Source organism: Leptopilina heterotoma, unplaced genomic scaffold, assembly GCF_015476425.1.
Source record: "Leptopilina heterotoma isolate Lh14 unplaced genomic scaffold, ASM1547642v1 Lhet_163, whole genome shotgun sequence".
Classification (NCBI taxonomy): Eukaryota; Metazoa; Arthropoda; class Insecta; order Hymenoptera; family Figitidae; genus Leptopilina; species Leptopilina heterotoma.
Window position 1 is genome coordinate 2159589 of NW_025110879.1, and position 22964 is coordinate 2182552.

General features: G+C 31.1%; 10 protein-coding genes across 10 annotated transcripts; 3 read left to right on the forward strand and 7 right to left on the reverse strand.

Moving 5' to 3' along the window:
* Positions 1-1133: 1133 nt before the first annotated feature.
* Positions 1134-2821, reverse strand: LOC122499001 (1,5-anhydro-D-fructose reductase-like). The gene is made up of 5 exons (XM_043607030.1): positions 2674-2821; positions 2455-2578; positions 2202-2381; positions 1708-2061; positions 1134-1603 (listed from the first exon to the last, which is right to left on the reverse strand). Exons 1-5 carry the CDS (start codon positions 2703-2705, stop codon positions 1214-1216), a joined length of 1080 nt encoding a protein of 359 aa, XP_043462965.1. The 5' UTR covers positions 2706-2821; the 3' UTR covers positions 1134-1213.
* Positions 2822-4716: 1895 nt separating this feature from the next.
* On the reverse strand, positions 4717-7510 carry LOC122498982 (deoxycytidylate deaminase). The gene is made up of 8 exons (XM_043607001.1): positions 7305-7510; positions 6813-7048; positions 6428-6641; positions 6227-6319; positions 6030-6125; positions 5712-5947; positions 5417-5630; positions 4717-5307 (listed from the first exon to the last, which is right to left on the reverse strand). The coding sequence occupies exons 1-8, from the start codon at positions 7322-7324 to the stop codon at positions 5250-5252; spliced, it is 1167 nt and encodes a 388-aa protein (XP_043462936.1). The 5' UTR covers positions 7325-7510; the 3' UTR covers positions 4717-5249.
* Positions 7511-7832: 322 nt separating this feature from the next.
* Positions 7833-8168, reverse strand: LOC122499020 (histone H4-like). The gene has a single exon (XM_043607051.1). The coding sequence runs from the start codon at positions 8166-8168 to the stop codon at positions 7833-7835; it is 336 nt and encodes a 111-aa protein (XP_043462986.1).
* Positions 8169-8881: 713 nt separating this feature from the next.
* Positions 8882-9256, reverse strand: LOC122499021 (histone H2A-like). Its single transcript, XM_043607052.1, has one exon. The coding sequence runs from the start codon at positions 9254-9256 to the stop codon at positions 8882-8884; it is 375 nt and encodes a 124-aa protein (XP_043462987.1).
* Positions 9257-10604: 1348 nt separating this feature from the next.
* On the reverse strand, positions 10605-11084 carry LOC122499000 (late histone H2B.L4-like). Its single transcript, XM_043607028.1, has one exon. It carries the CDS (start codon positions 11049-11051, stop codon positions 10647-10649), a length of 405 nt encoding a protein of 134 aa, XP_043462963.1. The 5' UTR covers positions 11052-11084; the 3' UTR covers positions 10605-10646.
* Positions 11085-12381: 1297 nt separating this feature from the next.
* LOC122498998 (histone H1B-like) lies at positions 12382-13032 on the reverse strand. The gene has a single exon (XM_043607026.1). The coding sequence runs from the start codon at positions 12922-12924 to the stop codon at positions 12409-12411; it is 516 nt and encodes a 171-aa protein (XP_043462961.1). The 5' UTR covers positions 12925-13032; the 3' UTR covers positions 12382-12408.
* An 8-nt stretch (positions 13033-13040) lies between these two features.
* Positions 13041-13636, forward strand: LOC122498999 (histone H3.1-like). Its single transcript, XM_043607027.1, has one exon. The coding sequence runs from the start codon at positions 13209-13211 to the stop codon at positions 13617-13619; it is 411 nt and encodes a 136-aa protein (XP_043462962.1). The 5' UTR covers positions 13041-13208; the 3' UTR covers positions 13620-13636.
* Positions 13637-15258: 1622 nt separating this feature from the next.
* LOC122498994 (coiled-coil domain-containing protein 22 homolog) lies at positions 15259-18792 on the forward strand. The gene is made up of 7 exons (XM_043607023.1): positions 15259-15418; positions 16164-16335; positions 16419-16716; positions 16793-17064; positions 17129-17533; positions 17589-18029; positions 18310-18792. Exons 1-7 carry the CDS (start codon positions 15369-15371, stop codon positions 18427-18429), a joined length of 1758 nt encoding a protein of 585 aa, XP_043462958.1. The 5' UTR covers positions 15259-15368; the 3' UTR covers positions 18430-18792.
* A 41-nt stretch (positions 18793-18833) lies between these two features.
* Positions 18834-21200, reverse strand: LOC122498995. The gene is made up of 3 exons (XM_043607024.1): positions 20801-21200; positions 19579-20490; positions 18834-19175 (listed from the first exon to the last, which is right to left on the reverse strand). Exons 1-3 carry the CDS (start codon positions 20957-20959, stop codon positions 18885-18887), a joined length of 1362 nt encoding a protein of 453 aa, XP_043462959.1. The 5' UTR covers positions 20960-21200; the 3' UTR covers positions 18834-18884.
* Positions 21201-21248: 48 nt separating this feature from the next.
* Positions 21249-22709, forward strand: LOC122498996 (39S ribosomal protein L22, mitochondrial). The gene is made up of 4 exons (XM_043607025.1): positions 21249-21404; positions 21753-21925; positions 21996-22209; positions 22339-22709. The coding sequence occupies exons 2-4, from the start codon at positions 21761-21763 to the stop codon at positions 22560-22562; spliced, it is 603 nt and encodes a 200-aa protein (XP_043462960.1). The 5' UTR covers positions 21249-21404; positions 21753-21760; the 3' UTR covers positions 22563-22709.
* Positions 22710-22964: the final 255 nt, after the last annotated feature.

A 22964-nucleotide genomic window follows, 5' to 3' on the forward strand; every position in this document is an offset into this window, starting at 1 on the left:
ATAATTCTTTATTTTCAAGTTTTATAATTATGCAAATAATTAAATACAATCAATCTGAAATGTAAAAATTAAAAGTTTGCCCAAAATTGTAACAAAAATTTACTTAAACAGTTCCTCTAATTTTTATGCATGTTTTTCCAAAAAGCAGGGTTCTTACAGAATCTAGAAATCATGGAAAAGGCCTGGAATTTTTAAAGTTTCTAAATTTTTCCTGTTTTTCATTATTTTTTTCTGTTCAATAGAAATTCAATTAGAAATTATATACGACGTGTAAATTAAATTTAAAATTAAATTTACAAATTTTTTGACATTATATGTATTTCAAAATTACTCAGTCAAACAAAATTTATCAAAGTTAATATTTTAAATCAATTTTCAACTTTAAAGAAAATATTTTATAATGAAAAGACAAATTAATTCTCCGCAAAGAAAAGTGTGGCCCTGATAAGGGCCGATTGATAATTGTAAAGCTGAACAGACAGGCTTGAACTTGTTAAACTGTTGAAATTAGCTTACACCACAAAATTGAAAAGCTATATTTCGTTGTCCCTACTTTTTGCAACTCTGCATTCTGATTGGACTAACGAGAAATCTACCACTTGCATGCGACATTGCGACCACTACCATATAAATACATGATTTCTGCTTCTGCCAAGTATTCTTCTTTAGACGGCTTCAGTGTTCCTGTCTTCGAAGCTTAGTGATATTCGTTTCTGTAGTTTTTACTTTGGGATTTTTCATAATTTATGTGATTGATGGGGGGTTTTGTTACGCCGCGTGTAATTATTGGCCATTTCTTTGTAAAAAAATGTGTTGAATTCATTTAAACTCGTTATGTTTTAGGTAAATTGGCCTATTCACATCTAATATCAATCGGCCCTTTTCAGGGCCACGAAAAGTAATCGTAGGAATATTTATTTGTTCAAAATGGACTAATACAATTGGTAGTAATAAACAGCATTAGGGGCCATTCACATATTACGTGATACATTTAGGGTGGGTGGGTACGTGTAAGCAAAGTATCACGCTTTAACAAATTTTCTATACTATAGAAAAAGTATCACGCAGGAGGGGGAGGGGGTCTAAAATACCTAAAGTATCTATCACGTAATATGTGAATGACCCCTTGCAAATATTTTCACTTTAAATATATTTTATTTTACACATATGCACAAGTTTTTAAACTTCTTGAAGAAAAATATAAGCTTCCTCTTCAGTTTTTTGTTTTGAATGGAAATTCTGGATGTTTCTCGACGCCTTTAAAGAAACTGACGAAATCCACTACTCGACCTTCTGGTCCTTTGTCAAGACTTTCCAGAGCCGTCATATCTGAACTATCCAGAGTCCAATCGAGAACTTTAAAATTTTCCTGGATTCTGTGTGGTTTAGAACTTTTTGGAATCACCGACACTCCTTTTTGTATTAAAAACCTGAGTAAAACTTGAGCTGGAGTTTTTTCATGTTTCTGGGCTATCGTTTGAACTGTTGGATTTTTCAGTGGATAGAAGTTTGCTTCTGGTTTTCCGGTGAACTTGGCGAGACCTGGTGATCCAAGGGGAGAATTCGCCATTACTGCAATTCCATTCAATTTGCAGAAATCGAGCTGCAAATAATACAATTTCGTTATTAAATGTTTATGAAGACTTGGTGCCTTTTTATACATTATAATAAAGGAAGGAATGGATAAGAAATTCAATAGAAACCTACAAGTTCTCTTTGCTGGCAGTAGACGTGCATTTCCATTTGAATTACGGAAACGGAAATTTCTGAAATGTTATTGATTCTTTCAATTTGTTGAATATTGAAATTGGAGAGGCCAATGGCTCGAACTTTTCCTGCGTTAACCTGTTTTTCCATTTCCTTCCAAGTGGCTTCATTGTCAGTACTCATGTCCAATTTTACCTCTCCGTCCTCATTAAACGGAATCAATTCATCGCCGACTTCCTCAAAAGTCCACGGCACGTGAATTAAATAGAGATCCAAATAATCCAATTGTAAGTCGTTCAACGTTTGGTTCAAATGTTTCTCCACTCCACTAGGACGATTTCCCGTAGGTGGTAACTAGATCATTTTTAATTAGAAATTATTTCCTTTTTTCTAATTTTTAATAAAATTAACATAGATTTTAACATTTATGAAGAAAATAATTATAATTAATTAATAAAATTAAAGAGGGATTTATTTCGAAATTTGTAACGTACCTTGCTCACTATGAAAAGTTCATCTCTAGTAATTTTTCCTGAGTCAATCCATTTTTTTAAAACGTTTCCAATCGCTTTTTCGTTGAAATAAGCGCGAGCACAGTCAATGAGTCTATATCCTGCTTCTAAGGCCGCATTCACAGCAGTCTCGACTTCCTCGTCGGAAAAGGAGGCGAAAGCCTGTAAATTAACAATTACCAATTAAGAAATGTGAAGAAAAATTTTAAAAATTATATAAAATAAAATCACATACACTCCAAGTTCCGAATCCTACAATCGGCAATTTTCCTCCTCTCGGTAAATCAATTACTTTTTCAACTGAATTCTTTGCTTGCCGATCCTCATGATAATTTCGGAATGATAATCCTGTCACGCTTCTTGAAATTTCAAGAATATAATTTTTTTTATTTTAATAAATATATCATTTTATTTACTTTTTTAATTCTTCAAGCAAAAAAAATATGTTTCTTACCCTTTTGCGGTTCCTTTCTTTAGGTCTTTCATGATGAATGAAATAGTTAATGAATTTTTTTCGGAGGAACTCTGACTTCAACTAGGCAGTCAGGTCAATATTATAACTGTGACTTCGAAACAGTCTTTCAAGATATATATCGAAAAAAATATTATGAAACGAGTATAGATACCTAATTGAGTCGTTAGATATTTAATTGTTTAAATTAACCAATATACCATCATCAATGTTGAAAGAATGATATTTTAACTTAATTTTAATTATCTTGGAGTACATAGTTGACGAAAAATATTTCACAAAATAATTATTTTGTTTTTGAAATAAATATTAATTAAAAACATAAGATTACAAAGTAGAAAATTATGTATAAAAGAAAATTTCCTAATGGGACGATCGGAGATAATATTAATCGTAAATTGTAATTCTTTTAGGGAAATATATCTAAACTTGAGATTTTTTACATATTTAATATTTCTTTGAGAATTTCAGTATGAAATATTTTTTTCAAAGTGAATCAGAATATTCTTCAGGGTCAGGGAGAAAGACAAAATTTTGACTGGAAATCAGGGAAAAGTAAAGGAAATACAAAATTAAATTTTTATAACAACCTTGTTCAAATTTTGCGGTTGTACAAATTATAATAACTGTTTTATTTTCCAATATTTTTTACAAAACTTGCAATATTTTTGTAACGTTCTATTTTTTATTCTTTACCTTTTATTAGAAAATAAGTAGTGACAAAAATGTACCATTTTAATTTACACTATTGTTTATTTTTGTTTAGGAATACAAACAAAACTATTTTTCTCAAGCAAAGAAAAATTTATTTCTTTTTATACAAATATGACGTGCAAAAACATTGCCAAAACAATAATGTATACGATTAAACCCAATATTTGTCGTTCAGGCCAAAAAAAGGATTTTCTTTTTACTCCCTACTCCCTTATCACTCCTTGAAATTGAAAAGTATATTTTTTATTAATTATTTTAGATACTTGTAAGCATTAAATAAGTATAATTTATAACAAATGCGATTTAATCTTACAGAGATAATAATTAAGATAAATATATTGTGCAGAAAGAAATTGTGAAATTTTTATGGAAATTAATCAAAAATGTGTTAATTATCATAATTATTGAATATTATAATACTGTCAAGTTTTAATATGTAATTATAAATTATCAAATATTAGAAATTTATTAAATGAAAGATTTTCTTAATTTGCATTTGTGACTTTTTTCATTGACCTTCCATGAATACTGATACACTTTATACAAATTAAATTTTTTATTTTTAACGTGTATTTAAAGCCTTTTAGTAAATTTAAACTGATTAAAAAAGAAATAAGTGAATTAATAATTAAATCGTTAGATATTCCCTTTGTTAGAGTTTAAGTTTTAAGTTTTAGCACCATTTTACAGAGTTTGTCTTTTTTAATAGTGCTTTAATTGTAATAAAAAAATATTGTATTTAAAAATTCTCTATTATAATTTTTTGACTCCATCATTTCAATAAAATTCGACCATACAAATATTGTGTTCATATGTGTGGTTGATTTTAATTTTTTTGAAAAAAAAATTGTAAATTTTATAATGAAGCCTAAACTGAAATAATATTTTGTTTATTTAAATTTCTTTTGCTATTTCCATTCCCTGATAAACTTTAATTATTTTTACGAGTCAAAAAAATATAGTGAAGTGTAATTTTACGAAGTTGAAGTCCACAACGTTTATCAACGAAAAAAATTTATTTAATGCATTCAAGTATTATTTTTAATTTAACTTTTAATTATAAAATAATAATTATTATCAAAATATAAACATCAATCCTTTTTTTCTAAATATTTTTGTGTCAAATATTTATGCGTCATTGTTAATTAATTTACTAAGTGAATAATTTTTTTTCGTTGATCAACGTTGTGGACTTCAACTTGGTGTAATTTTTCAAAATACAAATAAGAATTCAAGTATATTTAGTTTTAACCTTTATAATTCAAATGAAATTGATAATAATGTAAAGAAAAAGATAAAACACCCAATGAGTAAAAATATAAATATTTTCATCTTTAATTCTAAATTTTCTCGTTGGTACAAAATATTTTTTAAATATTTACATTTCTCATTTAATAAAATGATTTATTTTGAAAACATAAAAAAACATTATATTAATGTAATATTATCCAATTTTTTGCCGTTCCTTATTTTCCTAACAATAAGAAACTCGAATTTTTCTTTTTCTAAATTCATTAAATTTGCAAAAATACTAATTCCAATTTATTTTTGAAAATATCCAATACCTTAAAAATACAAGAGTTCGTTGAACACATTGACATTAATTATTAACTAATAATAATAAAATCTATTTAAATATTTAACTCTTTCTTAATTCTTCATCGTTCGTATATATGAGAAAACTCACTTTCGATTTATAAACTTTTTGGTAAAAAAAATACTACACTCTTTGAGAATATATATTTTGAGATTGCGAATCCAAGTTATTAAAGCGTCAATAAACTGGCGACACTTTGAATATGAAGGATCAACAGTACTTTTGAATAAAAGCCTTTTGTTAGATATTAATTTCCATTTTGTTGAAAATCAATTTCCATCAGTAAATTATTGGGTACGTATTGCCTGTAAAGTTAATTTAATTTAATATTTTTATTATTACATATGAGTAGGGAAAAAATAGAATTTGAATTGTGATACAATAGAAATAATAGAATTTGAAATAATTAAATACCTGTATTCCACATTTGCAGCATCCAACATTTTCTTTGAAGCGATTGTCCCAATTTTGTGTGCCTTCTTGTCAGATAAGAATAAAATTTTCTTTATTCCAGCCTGAATTATTATTTTAGCACATTCGTTGCACGGGAACAGAGCCACGTAAATTGTGCAATTTTTAAGATTTTCCGAATTTCTGTTCAAAATTGCATTCACTTCCGCATGGCAAACTATGTAAAATAGAAATTAATTAGTTTTTATATTCGGAATTAAATAAATAATGTACGAAGTAAATAAATAATATACAATACCATAGAGAAATTTAGACTGCAACATGTCAGGTTGATTTTTTGTCCATGGAAATTCGTCATCACTACACCCCTGAGGAAATCCGTTATAACCTATTCCAACAATTATTTTATCTTCGTTAACAATGCAAGCGCCAACTTGTGTATGAGGATCTTTACTTCGCATGGAAGCGAGAAACGCCATTCCCATAAAATAGTCGTCCCACGATAAAAATGATTGCCTCTTTTCACTGATATCACTGAAAATTTTAATTATTTCATCCTACATTTCATTATTTCATCAATGAAAAAATTAATGGAAACTTTAAATCAAAAAATTACCTTAGTTTCAAGTCACTTTGGAATTTATCACAGAGAGATAAGTCATTTCTATTTAACAGCGGTGACTGGCAAAGAGAATGTTTTTCACTTTCATCCCTGTGAAGAGAAATTATTGTCAACAATCACATAAGTTATTTTACAATAATTAAAAATTATTAAAATTATTTTTATTAGTTTCAATTTAAAAAAAAACTAACTTCCTTTGTGGAGACGGCGGCAACTGATCAACTTGATCCAAATTAATAGCAGTGAAATCTATCACAATTTTTTCTGCACTTGGAATATACTCACTGGAAAATTAACGAGAAAACTTATCTTGTTGTCAATATTGATAAAATTATATGTAAATTTAACTCTTCAATTTTTATAAAAAATAATTGTTTTACTTATCGTGATACCTATACTTAACATTTGCAGCATCAAACATTCGCTTTGAAGCAATTATTCTGACATCGTCAGCGTTCTTACAAAACGCATAAAAAATGGTTTTTATTCCTGACTGAATTATTAATTTAGCACACTCGTTGCAAGGAAAAAGTGCAACGTATAAAGTGCATTCTTTCAAATTGTACGAATTCCTGTTGAGAATTGCGTTCATTTCTGCATGGCACACTACAAAATTTTAAATAAATAAAGCAAAAAAAGAAATTTATCGTCAAATTCGAATAATTAAAATAAAATAAAATTTTTAATTTTATATATAATAAAAAATAATAGAAATAGTACAAAATTAATACGAATTCGAAATTAATATCTAAAAAGTTTTAAGTAATAAATGTATACCATATAAATATTTGGAGTTTAAGGTATTCCCTTCATCTTTGGTCCAGGGGAATTCATCATCACTACAGCCTCTGGGAAATCCGTTATATCCCACTCCAACAATTCTATTGTCTTCATTAACTAGACAAGCACCCACTTGACTGCATGGATCTTTACTACGTTTCGCCGAAAGAAAAGCCACAGACATAAAGTAATCTTTCCAAGATAAATATGACTGTTTTTTGTAGCATTCATTTCTAAAAGAGAAAAAAAAAGAACTAGAATGAAAAAAAACAAATACCGGCATATCTGGTGCCGGTTCAAATAAATTGTTACATTTTCATAATTATTGCATATTGTTCAAAATACACGCACTGCTTTTTATAAAGAAAAGAAACATAAATGAAAAACATGAAAATACGGTAAAAACTATTTAAAAATTTAATACCATTTAATACTTTCAAATAAACGAAGAAAAATATTTTATAACCTCAAAGATGTTTTTTCAATTACCTTCCTTCAGTTGACGTCATAGTTCTTGACAGTTAAGATGTTCATAAATTATTAAACCTTCTTTATTGTAACTAATAATTAAACGTAATTTATTTTATTTAATTTAAATTATAATAAATTGGCAGAATATAATTTCAAAACTTTGGTTGTTTTTGTAGGATTCGCACCAGAGTTCAGATACTTTTGTGATATACTTCATACTTCGTGCTGTACTGCTGGTGAACATTGTTAGGGTGCGTTCCCATGCAGCTGTGCGCAAATGTAAAGTAAAGGCGCTTGCACACTTCAAAATTTTTAGGCGAGCAAGGTCGTGAAAATTTGTTGCTCGCCCAAAAATTTACAAGTTTGCATTTACCCCTTCCAATTTGTGACTATCCAATTGCTCTCCATTTTATAAATTTGAAACAAAAATTAATTCCACGTAAAATAAATTCGTGGCCCTGAAAAGGGCCGATTGACATATGGCTACAATTATTAAAAGTGTTAAACACACATTTTTTGGTTCTAATTCGAACAGTAGCAGAATAATTATCCATCAAAACCATAAAGAGTACGACCTTGACGTCTTAAAGCATAAACGACATCCATTACAGTAACTGTTTGTCTCCTGGCATGCTCGGTGAAAGTAACGGCGTCGCGAATTACGTTTTCTAAAAACAGTTTTAGAACATTCCGCGAAAGTTCATAGATTAATCCGGAAATTCGTTGCACTCCTCCTCGACGAGCCAAGCGACGAATATCGCCTTTAGTAATTCCTCTTATGTTGTCTCTGAAAACTTTGCGGTATTTGATTCCTCTTTTTAAAATCTTTCCTCCTTTTCCAATGCCCTTTCCTGTAGGATGCACTATTACGTAGCCTTCCATTTCCAATGATGAGCGCGACAACGAAAGAAAAACGCGAACAGGGCAAATGACTGTGTCGAATGTCTTGCACGTACTTTTATATTCTCGGCACACTTCGATATCCCCTCCACTGCTTTGCCAGCTAATCACGTTGTTTTTCTCCCTACCATTTGCTGGTACTTTTTAAATTCCAACACATGCGCAGTTAAAAGCGACAGGTTTAGACAAGTTTTTCCGTTAGAGTTCTAAGAAAAACCTGAATTTGTAAATTCATTGAATAATGTTGAATAATTTGTATACTACCATCAAAATAAAGAACAATCACATAAAATATTTTTACGTAAATAATCTGAATGCTTCTGCAATTGCAAGAAATATTTTTTATAGGTTTTTGGACCGATCGGATTATAGACCTGTGTATCATTTACCTTACTTGACCTTCGTTTTACAAATTATTTGAAAAGTAAATGTAACTTCCATTTGGAATTTAGTTTTAGAAGCTTATAATTAATATTTTCATGTAATTATATTAAACAAAATACTATCAAATCTCGGTTGCTATAGTGACAGGCTAAACAATATTAAATTTTTCATGAAAATAACAATAAATTTACCTTTAAAATTAATTATTCCTATTTCTCATTATGCTAAAACAAAATATTCCAGTAAAAATAATTCGTGGCCCTGAAAAGGGCCGATTGATACGAGTACAGATGAAATCATGTCATCTTAATTTATTCTTTCTTTTCAGTCCTCTTTGGCAAAAGGACAGAATGAATGTGAGGTAAAACTCCGCCTTGAGAAATTGTCACTCCAGACAAAAGCTGATTTATTTCTTCGTCATTTTTAATCGCCAATTGAATGTGACGAGGAATAATTCTACTTCTCTTATTATCGCGAGCTGCATTGCCTGCCAATTCCAAAATCTCAGCAGTCAAATACTCCATGACAGCCGCCAGATAAACAGGAGCACCGGCACCGATGTGTTTCGCATAATTCCCCTTGCGGAGAAAACGATGAACGCGACTCACTGGAAACTGAAGACCAGCTCGTGCAGATCGACTCTTCGGCTTCGCTTTTAATTTGCCTCCTTTACCGTGACCAGACATTTCTCACTTGTAGACAAACTGCTTGTAAAACTATTCAGATGAATCAGATAGTTTCTCAGGAACTAATGAATGTTGAGATCAAAAGCGCTCATATTTATACCACTAATGCCCGCATGGAAGTGGTAAACTGAGATTGACCAATCAGAATGAAGAATCACAAAAAGTGGGGGGAACGGAATCAATTGAGGGTTGAGTGCAGTAAGAAGTATTGTCCAAATCGACAAATTTGAAAAATAGTTCAAATTAAAATTTTTATTATCAATCCTTGTGTAGGGTGAAAAGGTGCATCTTTTTTTCCTTTATAAAAAATTGATAAGTTTTTTAGTTTTCTCAATAAATAAGAAAAACCATTTTTTTGAAAGGAATAAAATTTGATTCTTTTTTCACTTCAATTAGCGATAATTTACACAATTTCATGAATTTACGAAAAATTCAAAATGGATGTTGTAGATTAAATTGTTTTAAATGCAAAACAATCAAAAAGATGTCAATATGTTAATAAACAAAAAAGTTATTAATTTGTTGCCACAACACTGCAAAAATTGTGCATTGCGAACTTTGAGCGCTTCGTTTATGTGGGAAATTTTGAACAGTAACAAACTTCCAGTGAGAAAGTTTGTCAATAAGTTATAAAGAAGTTTTCTGGAAAGTTACATAATAATCGGATAAATAGAAAAAAAGTTATTAACGTTAAAAACTAACGGCGTAAATTAAACTTCTAACGCATAAATTTGGACTAGCGCGTGGAATGCTGCGATCGATAATCACACGCACAAATGAAAACATACACTGCAGACAACAAATATCTCAAAAAAACTTCTTTATAACTAAATTAAATATTTTCTCACTGGAAATTTGTTTGTTGCTGTAAAAAGCTGTCAAATTAAAAAAAAACCGCATTATCAAGGTCAAAAAGGAGAAAAAGCGTAAAAGAAAAGAAAGTTATGTAAATTAGTATTTAAATAATGCTTTGAAACAAATTACACGATGAGATTTTCAATAAAAGAATAAAAAAAAAATTAGTTAAACTTTATACTCATTCAATTAATTAAAGAAAATGTACTAAAACATCATTTACTTTTTACTAAGTTTCAATAGAAATATTAGCATTTGTATTAGTCACCGATTTTTTGCTTCAAAATCAATTAAAAATAACTGATAGAATTTCGTTTATTGCAGGACGTGTCGTAGCAATTCGACACGAATGTTTTCCGATCTTTCATAATTTTTTTTTAATAATTATTAGAAAAAAATACTATTTTTATTAACACCTGAAACAAAAAAATTCCATGTCAAAAAATATCGTGGCCCTGAAAAGGGCCGATTGATAATTGTAAAGCTGAACAGACAGGCTTCAACTTGTTAGATTACAGCATCTAGAGCTGTAGAATTAATTCTTGGAAGCGGTGTATTTCGTCACAGCTTTGGTTCCCTCCGAAACGGCGTGCTTCGAAAGTTCGCCAGGAAGCAAAAGTCGAACGGCGGTTTGAATTTCTCGGGAACTGATAGTACGCTTCTTCGAATATTTTGCCAGACGGGAAGCTTCATTTGCTATGCGTTCGAAAATGTCGTTCATGAAACTATTCATGATGCTCATCGACTTGCTTGACATCCCCACGTCATTGTGAACTTGCTTCAAAACTTTGTAAATGAAGCGGCCATAGCTTTCTTTCCCCTTGCGCCTCTTCTTTTTCTTGTCATCCTTGCTGATGCTTTTGACAGATTTTTCAGGCTTCTTCTTGCTGACCTTGGAAGCCTTGCTTGCAGTAGCTCGAACTGTTTTCGAAGTCATCATGGAAATCCAAAATAGTACGTAGAACTAGTGTTGTCGATCCACAAAACGTTTATGAAAAAAATATCGCGGAACTGCTACTTTTATAAGCGAGTAGCCGTCGCGGTTCTCCCACTTTTTGCAACTCTGCATTCTGATTGGTTCCTCGTGATATCTGCCCTCTCCATGCAAACACCAGCATATAAATACGTGCGTTTTTTTTATTTCTCAGCATCTTGTCAAATATTATCTTTCAAGACTATTTATTCGATTCGGTCTTTTATTTTCTTTGAGTCGCGTTCATTCTGCACGCAAAGGAAATTACGCAAAACACATCGGTGGCTGTGCTCCTGTGTATTTTTCAACTGTAATGGAATATTAGACAGCTAAAGTTTTAGAATTGGCAGGATGAGCTTGAGAATTAATCGGACCTTTTTAGGGCCAACAAAATAATTTTACGAGGAAGTTTGTTCTTATTACATTAATTACGGCATCTGTTCCAGTTGCGGCGACGTTTTGAAAATTTTTTAATATGTAATGTTTGAAAAATTTATTTATTTCGAACTTGATACAATTGCATATAAAGAAATTACTAATTTAATTATTTGAGAAAAAAATTGCTTAGCGCCGTATAATTAACATTGAATGGAATGTATTTTCGTTACGCCGTGCAACATAACCTCTAAACATCTTTTATTGCTCTAATTTGTTTAAATCAATTTTTGTAGTTTTTATTAATGTTTTATTATCTGAATATGACACGAGCTTTTAGTTTAATAAGCTGTAAATTTACTTCTTTCATTATAATTGGTCGAGTATTCTATTTCAAACGTGTCTAAAACCAGAATCGCCCGGTAACAGCACTTTTACCCGATTTAATATTTTCATATAAATAATTACGAGTCTTTACAGAAAAAATACTCTTTGATTCTGCAATCAAGAATCTTTTCCATTTCATAAAAAAGAGATTACGTTTATTAGTAAACTATTGTTAATAAATACAAATATTAGTAATATTAATTTCTTTCACAGGTATTGAATTTTTTTTTACAATTTTGGGCAAACTTTCGATTTTTACATTTTAGATTGAGTGTATTTAATTATTTGCATAATTATAAAACTTGAAAATACAGAATGATTTTCTAAATTTAATTGACGAAATAAAGTTAGAAATTTCTTGTCAACAATTATGGTGTCAAATTAATGTAAATGAATAATAAAGTCTAACAAATTAATAAGTATGGCATCAAAAGCGAGCACATTTTCAATTATAAAAAGTGACATAATTTTGGAAATGTAAAGAACAAAAAAATTCCTTGTAAAAAGATATCGTGGCCCTGAAAAGGGCCGATTGATGTTTTTTATTGCCACTAAAAGCGATTTATTTTTTAGCTGCAGACTTCTTGGACTTTGATTCAACTGCTACCGGTACTTTTGTTTTCACTGTACGTTTATCAGTTTTGGTTTGACCAGTTGACTTTGCCTTCCGAGGTTTCGCCGTTATTTTTGAAGTTCTTTTTTCAGAAACAGTTTTTGGTGATTTCGGAGAAGTAGCTTTCTTCGACTTTCCACCACTTTGAACCTTCACTTTCGCCTTGCTCTCTTCGGACAGTTTAAACGAACCAGAAGCTCCTTTTCCCTTTGTCTGAATCAAAACTCCACTTTCGACAGCACTCTTCAAATATTTGGTGATGTAGCGCGCTTGCGTCTTCATGTTGACATCGTACGACGCAGTTATGTACTTCTTGATTGCCTGAAGGGTAGAACCATTTCTGTCCTTGAGATTCAAGACCGCGGCAATCACCATCTCGGATGACGGAGGATGTGAAGACTTTTTCGATTTCGAAGCCGAAGTCTGGGCAGTTGGAGATTTAACTGCAGCAGTTTTAGTAACCATGGTTGAGTGATTATTGAAAGTTCAATCAGTAGACTAAAGAATCAATCTGAATAGCAGTGGAGTGCTTGCCACGTATTTTATAGTCTCGCGAAAGACCAGTATCCCCTCCTCTTTGCTACTGGCCAATCGGATGTTCGTTCCCCCCTCTCTCTCTTGATAAGGGTATTCCTATATTCTGCAGCATATAAAAGGATGCAAATTTTCGCTACTGTCTCATTGTGGACTGTGGTGTTATCTACTTCACAAGACTGTTTCTCTGAAATTCATCTGCATCAACTATCAACATGGCTCGTACCAAACAGACGGCGCGCAAATCCACGGGCGGTAAAGCACCGAGGAAACAAATGTTGGCGAAAGCGGCGAAGAAGAGCGCACCTGCCACTGGCGGCGTGAAGAAGCCCCATCGCTTCAGACCTGGAACCGTTGCGCTGCGTGAAATTCGTCGCTATCAGAAAAGCACTGAACTGCTATTGCGGAAAATTCCCTTTCAACGCTTGGTGAGGGAAATCGCTCAAGACTTCAAAACTGATTTGAGATTCCAAAGCACCTCTATTATGGCACTTCAGGAGGCTTGTGAGACGTATTTGGTTGGACTTTTCGAAGATACCAATCTGTGCGCCATTCACGCCAAGCGCGTTACTATTATGCCGAAAGATATGCAATTGGCACGTCGTGTGCGAGGAGAGCGCAATTAGATTTTTTCGTGTCTCATTCATAAACCCATCAATCGGCCCTTTTCAGGGCCACTAAATTTTTGAACGTTGTGAATTTTTTTTAATCAAGGACAATCTTTTATAAATTATAACTAATTTTTTTGTCTTGAAATTAAGATATATTTTTTGGTAAATTAAAATTTAATTAATTTTTCATTGATATTACTGGCATATGTGATTCAACTATATTGTATTTTTATTTATTTGATTAGTTTATGAATAAATTTACAGTTACTTGAATGACAATATTGAAAAAAGAATGTTTTGTCTCGAAGAACTTTAAAAAGTAATCTAATCGAATTTAGAAAATTAATTTTAGTAAGCTTAGGCTCGCTTTCGTCCAAAACCAATTTGTTTATAATTTTTAATTTAAAAAAATAATTATATAATAAATTGGTAATTTTTGGAAAAAATATCGGTCGTTGCCAACTGTCAACTGGATTTGAACACCGGTTACTACCTGGTTACCGGCAACAATCCCTTCAGGTCATAATTACTCGCTGGCAATTATGACCCACGGCTACAACGACTATGTAAATTATTTCTGCATCTGACATATTGAGGTATGTCAGTAGGGATACATATAATTTGCTCTTAAAATATATTTACAAAATCTAATTAATAACCTCCATGAATTATTTATTGTAAAAATTTAATAGTTCTAAATTATTTACTACTAATATTTAAAATGCGATATTTAGTTAAATCTGAATTAAAAGAATGTCTATCAGCGCTGAAAAAGAAAAATCTGTTATTGATTGACTAAAATTTTTTCTTTAATTAGAAATAATTATAATAAAAAATGTCTATAGCATTTAATAATTCAATTAATATCAAATGGATATTTTTACTTAATTTTCAGTAAAATTTTATTTTTACGCAAAAACTTATTAGCCCTGAATAGGGCTTTGTTTCTTTGCAGGTCACGAACTACAGTATAATTATTATGATTTTTCGTTGTGTGTTTATATATTTACACATGTTTTGTCCACTTATAATGTATAATATTAGAAGAAAGATTTTAATCGAAGAAAAGCAAGACCGGAAAATATTTTTAAAGAACTGTAAAAATTGCAGAAGTTTAAAACTTTTAAAGACAAGGTCATATACTAATCTGCTAATTTCCACAAGGGGATTTTTAGATTCTTTAATTTACCAATCATGAGTTCGATATAATATTTCCTGATCGCTAATTGGCGCGCTTTCTTATCCCCAAAATTGTTAAATGAGTTGCGAAAAGGTGCTGCCAACTCATTCAGTTTTCGTCATTCTTTCCACAAGCATTTGCGAAGTTCATAACATATTTAGACAAATTTATTACTTTCTAGTTAATTTTAATTAGTTATTTAGCATCATTACATTTAAACTATTATCCGATAAGAATATAATTAATTTATATTAATTTTATAGTTTGAAATAGGTATTTGAAAATATTGTTAATTAATAAAAAAAACAGTTTCCAAGTTATTGTAGAAAAACTGAATGGCAAGTATCTTTTTATTAATAAAAAGATAAAAAGAGTAAGAGCAACAAATGTCAACTCCGTCTTTATCCTACTCTAAGAAAGAAGAGCACGTTCGATACGCACTCGACAATAATGAGAGTTTTCCAGTTCTATATTATCAAGTTCAATGGTGATAAACGCACAGGTGAATACAGGTTAGGAATAAGAATTCGTAGAATTAATGGTCAAATTTTAATTTAAAAAAGTTTCCTCACTTTTTACGTATAATGGAGGAAGTTGACAATATCATTATTCACTCGTTGCGTCAAATAGGCTGGTAAGTTTCTTACTTTGTAATATCGAACAAGTAAATGAAATGTAGATATTCGTTATATCAGAAATACTTCAAATGACAAGTTCCGGTTTCTTTGCGGTGTCAGAAAAGTGGGTGTTTCTCTAGTCGACCTTTGAAATTTGTGTATTTTTACTTGCTTTTTTCTTGGTAGGAATAAAATTTAAGAGACTGAAATATATTTCTTGTTTATTTGTGTAGAAGCTAATAATTAGTTTTATTATATTAAGATTTTGATTATATACTCCAACTAGATTTTAGAATTTTAGTTTTTTTCTCTATTTTATTATTGCAGTATATTTTTAAATTTATTTATGTAATACTCACATTTTTCGTATTTTACAAAATTATTTCTCATTACCTTCTTTTTTTATTCATTTAGTAAAAATTTTTAACTTTTTGATAATTAGAATTCCGAATATTTTCTGCTTTAAATTTTTTATTTTCTCTGTTATGTATTTGTTTCAAATAATTAAACATTTCGGTAGGTATTTCACGAGACTAAAATATTATCTGTGTATGTTGGAATTTGATAAGGCAATTAATTTTATTTTATTTTAGAAAAATGCAATTAACATTCATTGAATACAAAAATTAATGAGTTTTAGAATCAAGTTATTATTCTTTCATTGTGATAACTTTTCGGATAGAAAAAAACAGTGGCAACTGCTTGCAAAAGTAAAGGTTTGTACGTTTTGTTCGGGAGATAATTTTTTTCGTAATTTTTCAGTGATATCGAAGAAAGCATAACGAATTTAGGAGGCTTTAATACCGAATTAGTTGTAGAAGCAACTGTAAGATGTTTAGATACAATTCGACCTGGTCTTGGCTTGTCAGCAGTACTGCCAATCAACATGGCAGCACGATTTCGATTAGGAGCCTCTTTGGCACAAGCTTGTTCGGTAAATGAGAAATATTTGTAACTTTTATTGATTAATTTTCTTTGGTAATTTTTATAATAATTAGAATTTATCACAATTGGCAGGAAATTGGATACAGAGGTGACATAGGCTATCAAACATTTCTCTACAGTTCCGAAGCTGATCTCCGGCGTGTACTAATGTTCTTAATTGAAAAACTGCCAAAGGAGAGCGACAATACTGTTAACGAACCAACTAGTAAAATCGCCTTGTTAGAAAAGTCTCTCGCCACGACAATATCGCAAGACTTTCAATCATCCTGGATTTCTGATTTGTCTCAGGAGCGCGAAAGGTTCACCGGAAGAACGAAAGCGCCCTTCCGAACTGTACCAATTGACGTTGCTTCGGACGAAAAAGGAGAAGGTAAAATTATTTTCTCTACTTATTATTTCATTAATTCAATTATTTTATTACTATTAAAAATGTCTCTTAATTTCAGAATACCGAGATTATTATATTCATTATCAAAAATCAGTGCCTGAACAAATGCCGACTCCTTTCAGCCTCTTACCCTCTGTCCTATCGCATAATGCAAGGTCGACAAATATCCTGCCAACGAATATAATTGAAAGGCTAGACTGGCTCAATTCTCAGCATGAAGAGAGATCGTCGAGTTCAACTCTCGGCAGCATTCATGCCCTGAGTAGATTTACGTCGAGTGAGAAGGCGGAAAGTCCTCAAAGTCCTCAAAATGAAACGCAACAAATAGAGGTGACATTTTTTAAGCAAATTTTTCAGAAAATTCCATGCAAAGGTTTGAAGTTTAAAATTTCAGGAGTCCTCTGCTTCGAGTGTGGCAGTATCGGAGGAATCTTCGCTAGACAAATTAGACAATAGTGGGCAGGACTCGATAAAAAGACTAACTTTTGACTGTGAAAGTTTGCGAACCGAAATCGAGGATCTACAAGTGGAGAGTAAGAAGCTCAGTGGGAAATTGGCGCACGTGACAATCGTCGAGCAGAGCGAGGAGAAAGACCTCACGGCCCTAGAGAAGCAGAGAAAAATAAAAGCGAAAACTTATGATTTACTGGAAAATGGAGACGAAAATATTCAGAAATTAAAGGAGACTATCGAAGCGAATTCGAATAAACTCATTGGATTAGTTAGTCAATGGGAGAAACATAGACTGCCTCTCATCCAAAAGTATCGGGAAGAAATGGAAAAACATTCTTCGAAAGCCGTACGTATTCTCACTTTCAACTACTTTACAAGGAATGATAAATATTTCTTTTTAGAGCGCGAGTCAAAGAAAACTTGACGAATTGAAGAATTTGAAGGAGAAGGAAAAGGAACTGTCGGAGGAGAGTAGAAACAAGGACCAGCAGTATTCTCAGTTAATAGCCGACGTTCAAAAGCTCCCGAAGGAAATCAACAGATCGGCTTACACTCAACGAATCCTCGAGATAATCAATAATGTTCGCAAGCAGAAGGACGAGATCGACAAAGTCCTCGCGGATACGCGCAGCATTCAAAAGGAGATCAACACTTTGACCGGGAGATTGGAGAGATCTTTCACAATCGTCGACGAGCTAATCTTCCGGGACGCAAGAAGCAACGAGGCTTCTAGAAAAGCCTACAAACTGCTCGCCACTTTGCACTCCGACTGCAGCGAACTCGTCACCCTCGTCGAAGAAACTGGCGCTACAGTTCGAGAAATAAGGGACCTTGAAGAACAGGTACTAAAAAAAATAAATAATAAATAAATAATACTAAAATAGAACTTCAGTTTACACATGGCTCGAACTAAGTCCGTAAATCCCGTAAAAGTCCGTAAATTTGCTTCAAGTCCGTAAAAGTCCGTTTTTTCAAAAAAAAAAAGGTCCGTAATTTTTGTCAGTAATTGGTCGGTAATTTTTAATTTTTGGTCCGTAAAGTCCGTATTTTTAAATACTATTACTGGTTCAAGCCCTGTTCACAATTTTGCTCCAGAAAATAATGAATTATTTCTCTCTTCAGATTGACTCGGAATCAACGAAAAATGTGGGTGCTAATTTAGAACGAATAACGGCAGATCTGAAGCAAATGAAGCAGGAGACGGCCATTTTAACGACACAACTTCAAAACAAAAATTCGTGATCGTTTTATTTTATTTTGCTTCGTGCTTCAATGAAAACGACCAAGCCATACCGATTGTGCCTTGGCACTCGGAATTATGAGTTTTACAACTCGGAAGAGCTCAACAAGAAACTCGGATCGAGGAGCCTACTTTTCTAATTGTAAGAGCGACAAATTTTCCTACTGTACTTTGAAAACGATTTTTCCTCGAGTAAACGACAAAGTCAAAATCACAGGAGGCAAAGGGAGAAAATAAATCTGATGAATGATGCGAGGGAGAATATTTCTGTCCGACAGCGAATCTAATGTACAAAGTCGATGTTTATTAATTAACTGCAACGGATTTTGTAATTTATCCTGTCAAGATTAAAAAGAGAAGACTTATTTCTTGGTTTTGTTTTTTTTAGACAAAAAGAAAACGTATGAAAATTTTAACAAATCTTATTTTAGGTTCATCTTACTACAAATAATTTTTTTTACTCAATTTTAACTTTTCTTTTCAGAACATCTGGTGGAACGTACTCCTCATCGTTTTTCAATTTCTTCTTCAATAATTTTGGATTAATTTTCATTGAATCTATTTTCTTTTCTATTGCTTCTATTTTCAGTTCTATTTGTTCTTGATTTTCAAAGAATGTTAATAATCTTTCTTCTTCTTCCAGTTCTTTTTTCATAGTTTCAATGTTCTTGATTCTCTTGATCTTGTCCATTTCTGACGAATGTTTCTCGAGAACGTCTTGTCTCAATTTTATCCACTCGGTAAAGGTCTGAAAAATTTATTTTTAATTTTAATTTATAAAAATAATACTTATTTTAAACAAATTTATCACTAATAATTTTTGAAGACTAAATTAAATTCTCTGTTTACAATTTTTTTGAAAACATGAAAATTATTTACTCCTTGTACACGGAAAAAAAAATCAGCCTAATAATGCATGGAGTCTATTGGTTCGATTTTTACATGAGCCCATTTTGCAAATATCACACAGGAGTTTACTAAAAATGCATGGCTTTTGTGACTTTTGCCACAGCACCATGCGAAAATAGGATGGATTCCAAGCTAATCACGCATGGTAGTGTGCGTGCAATATACACAACAGACGCTCATGTGTTTTTAGCCTAGTATTTTTTTCCGTGTATAATTATGAAAAGTAATTTTTTTGGACAAACCTGACACTGTTTGGCAATATCACTCTCCTCTTTGTCTTGCACTGTCTTCTTGACAACATTCTCAATTTCTTCGAGAATACTTCCGGCTTTTAAATCCATTTTTTCCAGCTCCTCTAATTTTTGTTTGAAGGTGGCCATTTCCTCGCTCAATTCTCCCTCGAATAGTGTTGGTGAGTCTTTCTTTATCAAGTCAAAGACTTCTTTATACACGATTTCCTTCTCGTCCCTCCACTCGTCAATCAATTGAACGACTTTTGAATATTTTTTGTACAAAATGAATCCTCGCAATTGACAAGTTCTGCCAAGAGTGCCACCGTGATGTTTCCCGAAGAAAGCCATAGTTTTACCGACCAAATCTGTCGGTTCGACTAAGTCAAAGTGATCATCGAAGTATGGATTACGAAGATATTTCACTCGCACCTTGGTCTCTTCTTTCGATTCGTCTTTCGGTTCCTCAGGAACACTCCAATTTTGAGGATTGTCGAGATACTTGTGACAGGAATAAAGAGCCAATGCGTTCGCAATAGGACTGTCGGAGTCCTCCTGGATCATCAAGAGTGACGCTATTTTCGCAGCTGCCGTGAAATCTTCCTTCTTAATGTACGTGTCCATAAGGAGATTGAAAGTGTGATGATCTGGAAATATTCCATAGTTGAGTCTGTCGTTGAGAACGTCGTAAACTTGATCCGCATTGTCGTTGTCAAGAAGGTATCGAGTCACTGCACAATGCGTCGATGGTAATGTGAACGACGACTCGGGGCCCATTCGCAGTCTGTAAATCATGTCCAGAAGATCCTCGGTGTGTCCTTCGTTTTTCAGAGAATTCACGAAAATATCAATGTCCACTGCTGCGATTTTTCCCGATGTAATCTGTTGGTTATCCAGTTGAAGGTAAAAGTCGAAAGGATTCACCTTGAGAAAAAATAACAGAAAAATTACTAAAATATTCATTCGCAGGTGGTCACAAGTTTCAGTTTATTAATTTACTGACATCAAAATTATTTTCCCTGACAAAATTCCTTTCACAGGAAAATATGAAAGTTTATGGAAAATGAGTACTAAAATTTATGAAATTTAATCATTTCTAAAAATTAAAATTACAACCCTTCCTGAATTAAACTATTTTCTATAATTTTCATCTCTAAATCAATTATTTTAACTAATTTTCCGAAAGTTCTTAGAGAATTAAATTATTTAAATACGAAAATACTTAACGTTTTACCTTTTTAATCAAGGAAGTTTCAAGTCTTTGATTCCACTCATTTTCACATCGATAATTCTCGGAAAGAAAAGTTCTTTTACATTTAATCAAATGCTTTTTACTCAAAAAAAGTTTTTCATTTGATCTCAATATTTTCCACATCCTCGTTGAATTATTCATTGTAGTTTGTTAATAAAAAACAATTTTCCAAAATTTATAGGTTATATAAAATAAGAGTCGAATAATTGTTTTAAATTTTCTTCTTGTGCATTCAAAAATTGGCGAATATTGTAAAATCTTTTATCGAAGGTTTGTATATTTTCCTGGAAAATAATCACACTTTGTTAATTCATTGTTCACTTTTCTTTTTTTTGTCACATGTTATGAATGTTATGTTGTTTTTTGTAATTTTCCGGTGCTGAAAACTGCACATGCGTGTTACGGCGTTAATCAGTTTATAGGTTATGTTTATCTTTAAAACATCAGCAATAAAAATAGTTTCTTTCAACTATTTTTGTAGTTTCAAGAATTTATAATTAATAATTTAAATAACAAACTCGTAACCGAGTTTGTAAGCAATAGAACGATATTTATAAAATTGTTTATGAAAATAACCAATAAAAAGGTATTCTATTTAATATTTTATTCATTTTATGCATTTTATAACAATTCTCATATTTTTCAAAATAAATAGAAATATTTCAATTTTCAATTATGATTTAATGAATAAGTATTGTGGTAGAATGGCAAAATAGATGAAAATAGTAATAAATAATTCAAATAGGTTGGTTGGAATTTTAGAAAAGTAAAATAGATTTCGTTAAAATTTGTCACTTTTTCAGAAAGTTCATAATAAATAGAAGTTGATTTTCGTTTATGTATTTCTGTCAATTTACTCAAATTCTTATTATGTAAATACTTTTTTAAGCAAATGAAATTAAAATTGGTGTGACGTAAAAAATTGTATTTTCAGAAATTGAAATGCAGAACTTAACAAATTGTGTACGATTGTTGGGAAAACAATTGCTCCAGCCAAATTTAGTTGTTGTTACACAAACTGCCAATGTACAAAAACTTTCAAAATTTGAAGAATATAATGAAAAATTTTATCCTATTCAAACCCATGATGAAGAACGAAGACCAGCAGTAAGTTAATTTCGTGTTACAATTTTACTAATTACGGATGAATATTTTTAAATTTATCAATTATTTACAGTTTGTTTGTCACGTGGAGAAAAACGTGAAATATAGTCCAAAGAATATGTGGTATGTTGCAAATTTAATTCGAGGAATGACAATTGACGATGCCATCGAACAAATTAGTTTCGTCTTAAAAAAAGGTGGTGCAATTGTTAAAGAGGCACTTTTGACAGCTCAAAAGAAAGCCGTTGAGGAACATAATGTCGAATTTAAAAGCAACTTGTGGGTTTGTAAGTGATGAAAATCCAGTAAATAATTTTTAAATGCAATTTAGCTAAATAAGATATTTCTTGTAATATACTTTTTCATAACAAAAATTCCGTTCATTTTTAAATTTTAACTATTTAAAAATTTTTCAGCGGAATCATTCGTGAATAAAGGACTTGTTATAAAAGGAATGCGAAAACATGCAAAAGGAAGAATAGGAGAAATTCGATACATGCATTGTAATTATTACCTAACTCTTGAAGAAGGAAAGCCACCACAAAACTATTATCACTACAAAGCACCAAAATCCAAAGAAGAATTACTGCAAGAGTATAAAGAAGGCCTGCGAAGGCGAAGAGTCATCAACAGTTTGTAATTTAAGAAGTATAAATAATTTTTTAATTTTTAGATGCATACATATTTTCTATCGCAGTTATTTTACCCAATCTTCAATTTAAGGAATAAATTTTACATTACAATTCGCTAATTGAAAATTCGTTAAATAAAACTTGATTTATGAAAATTTACTGAATTAAAATTTCTTTCAAAATTAAATTCTAATAAATTAGTATTCAGATTAATAAAACTTCAAAAGAAATAGAAACTTAATTGAAAGCATATTATTTTATAAAATTACGAAATTTCGATTATTCTGACATTCTTTAATTAAATATATTAGAAATTTAAAAAAATTCTATTAAACTTTTTGAAAAAGATTAATTCTGTAAAATTCTTAATTAAAAGTATGAAAAGTTAGAATTTTCAAAGATTTTAATTT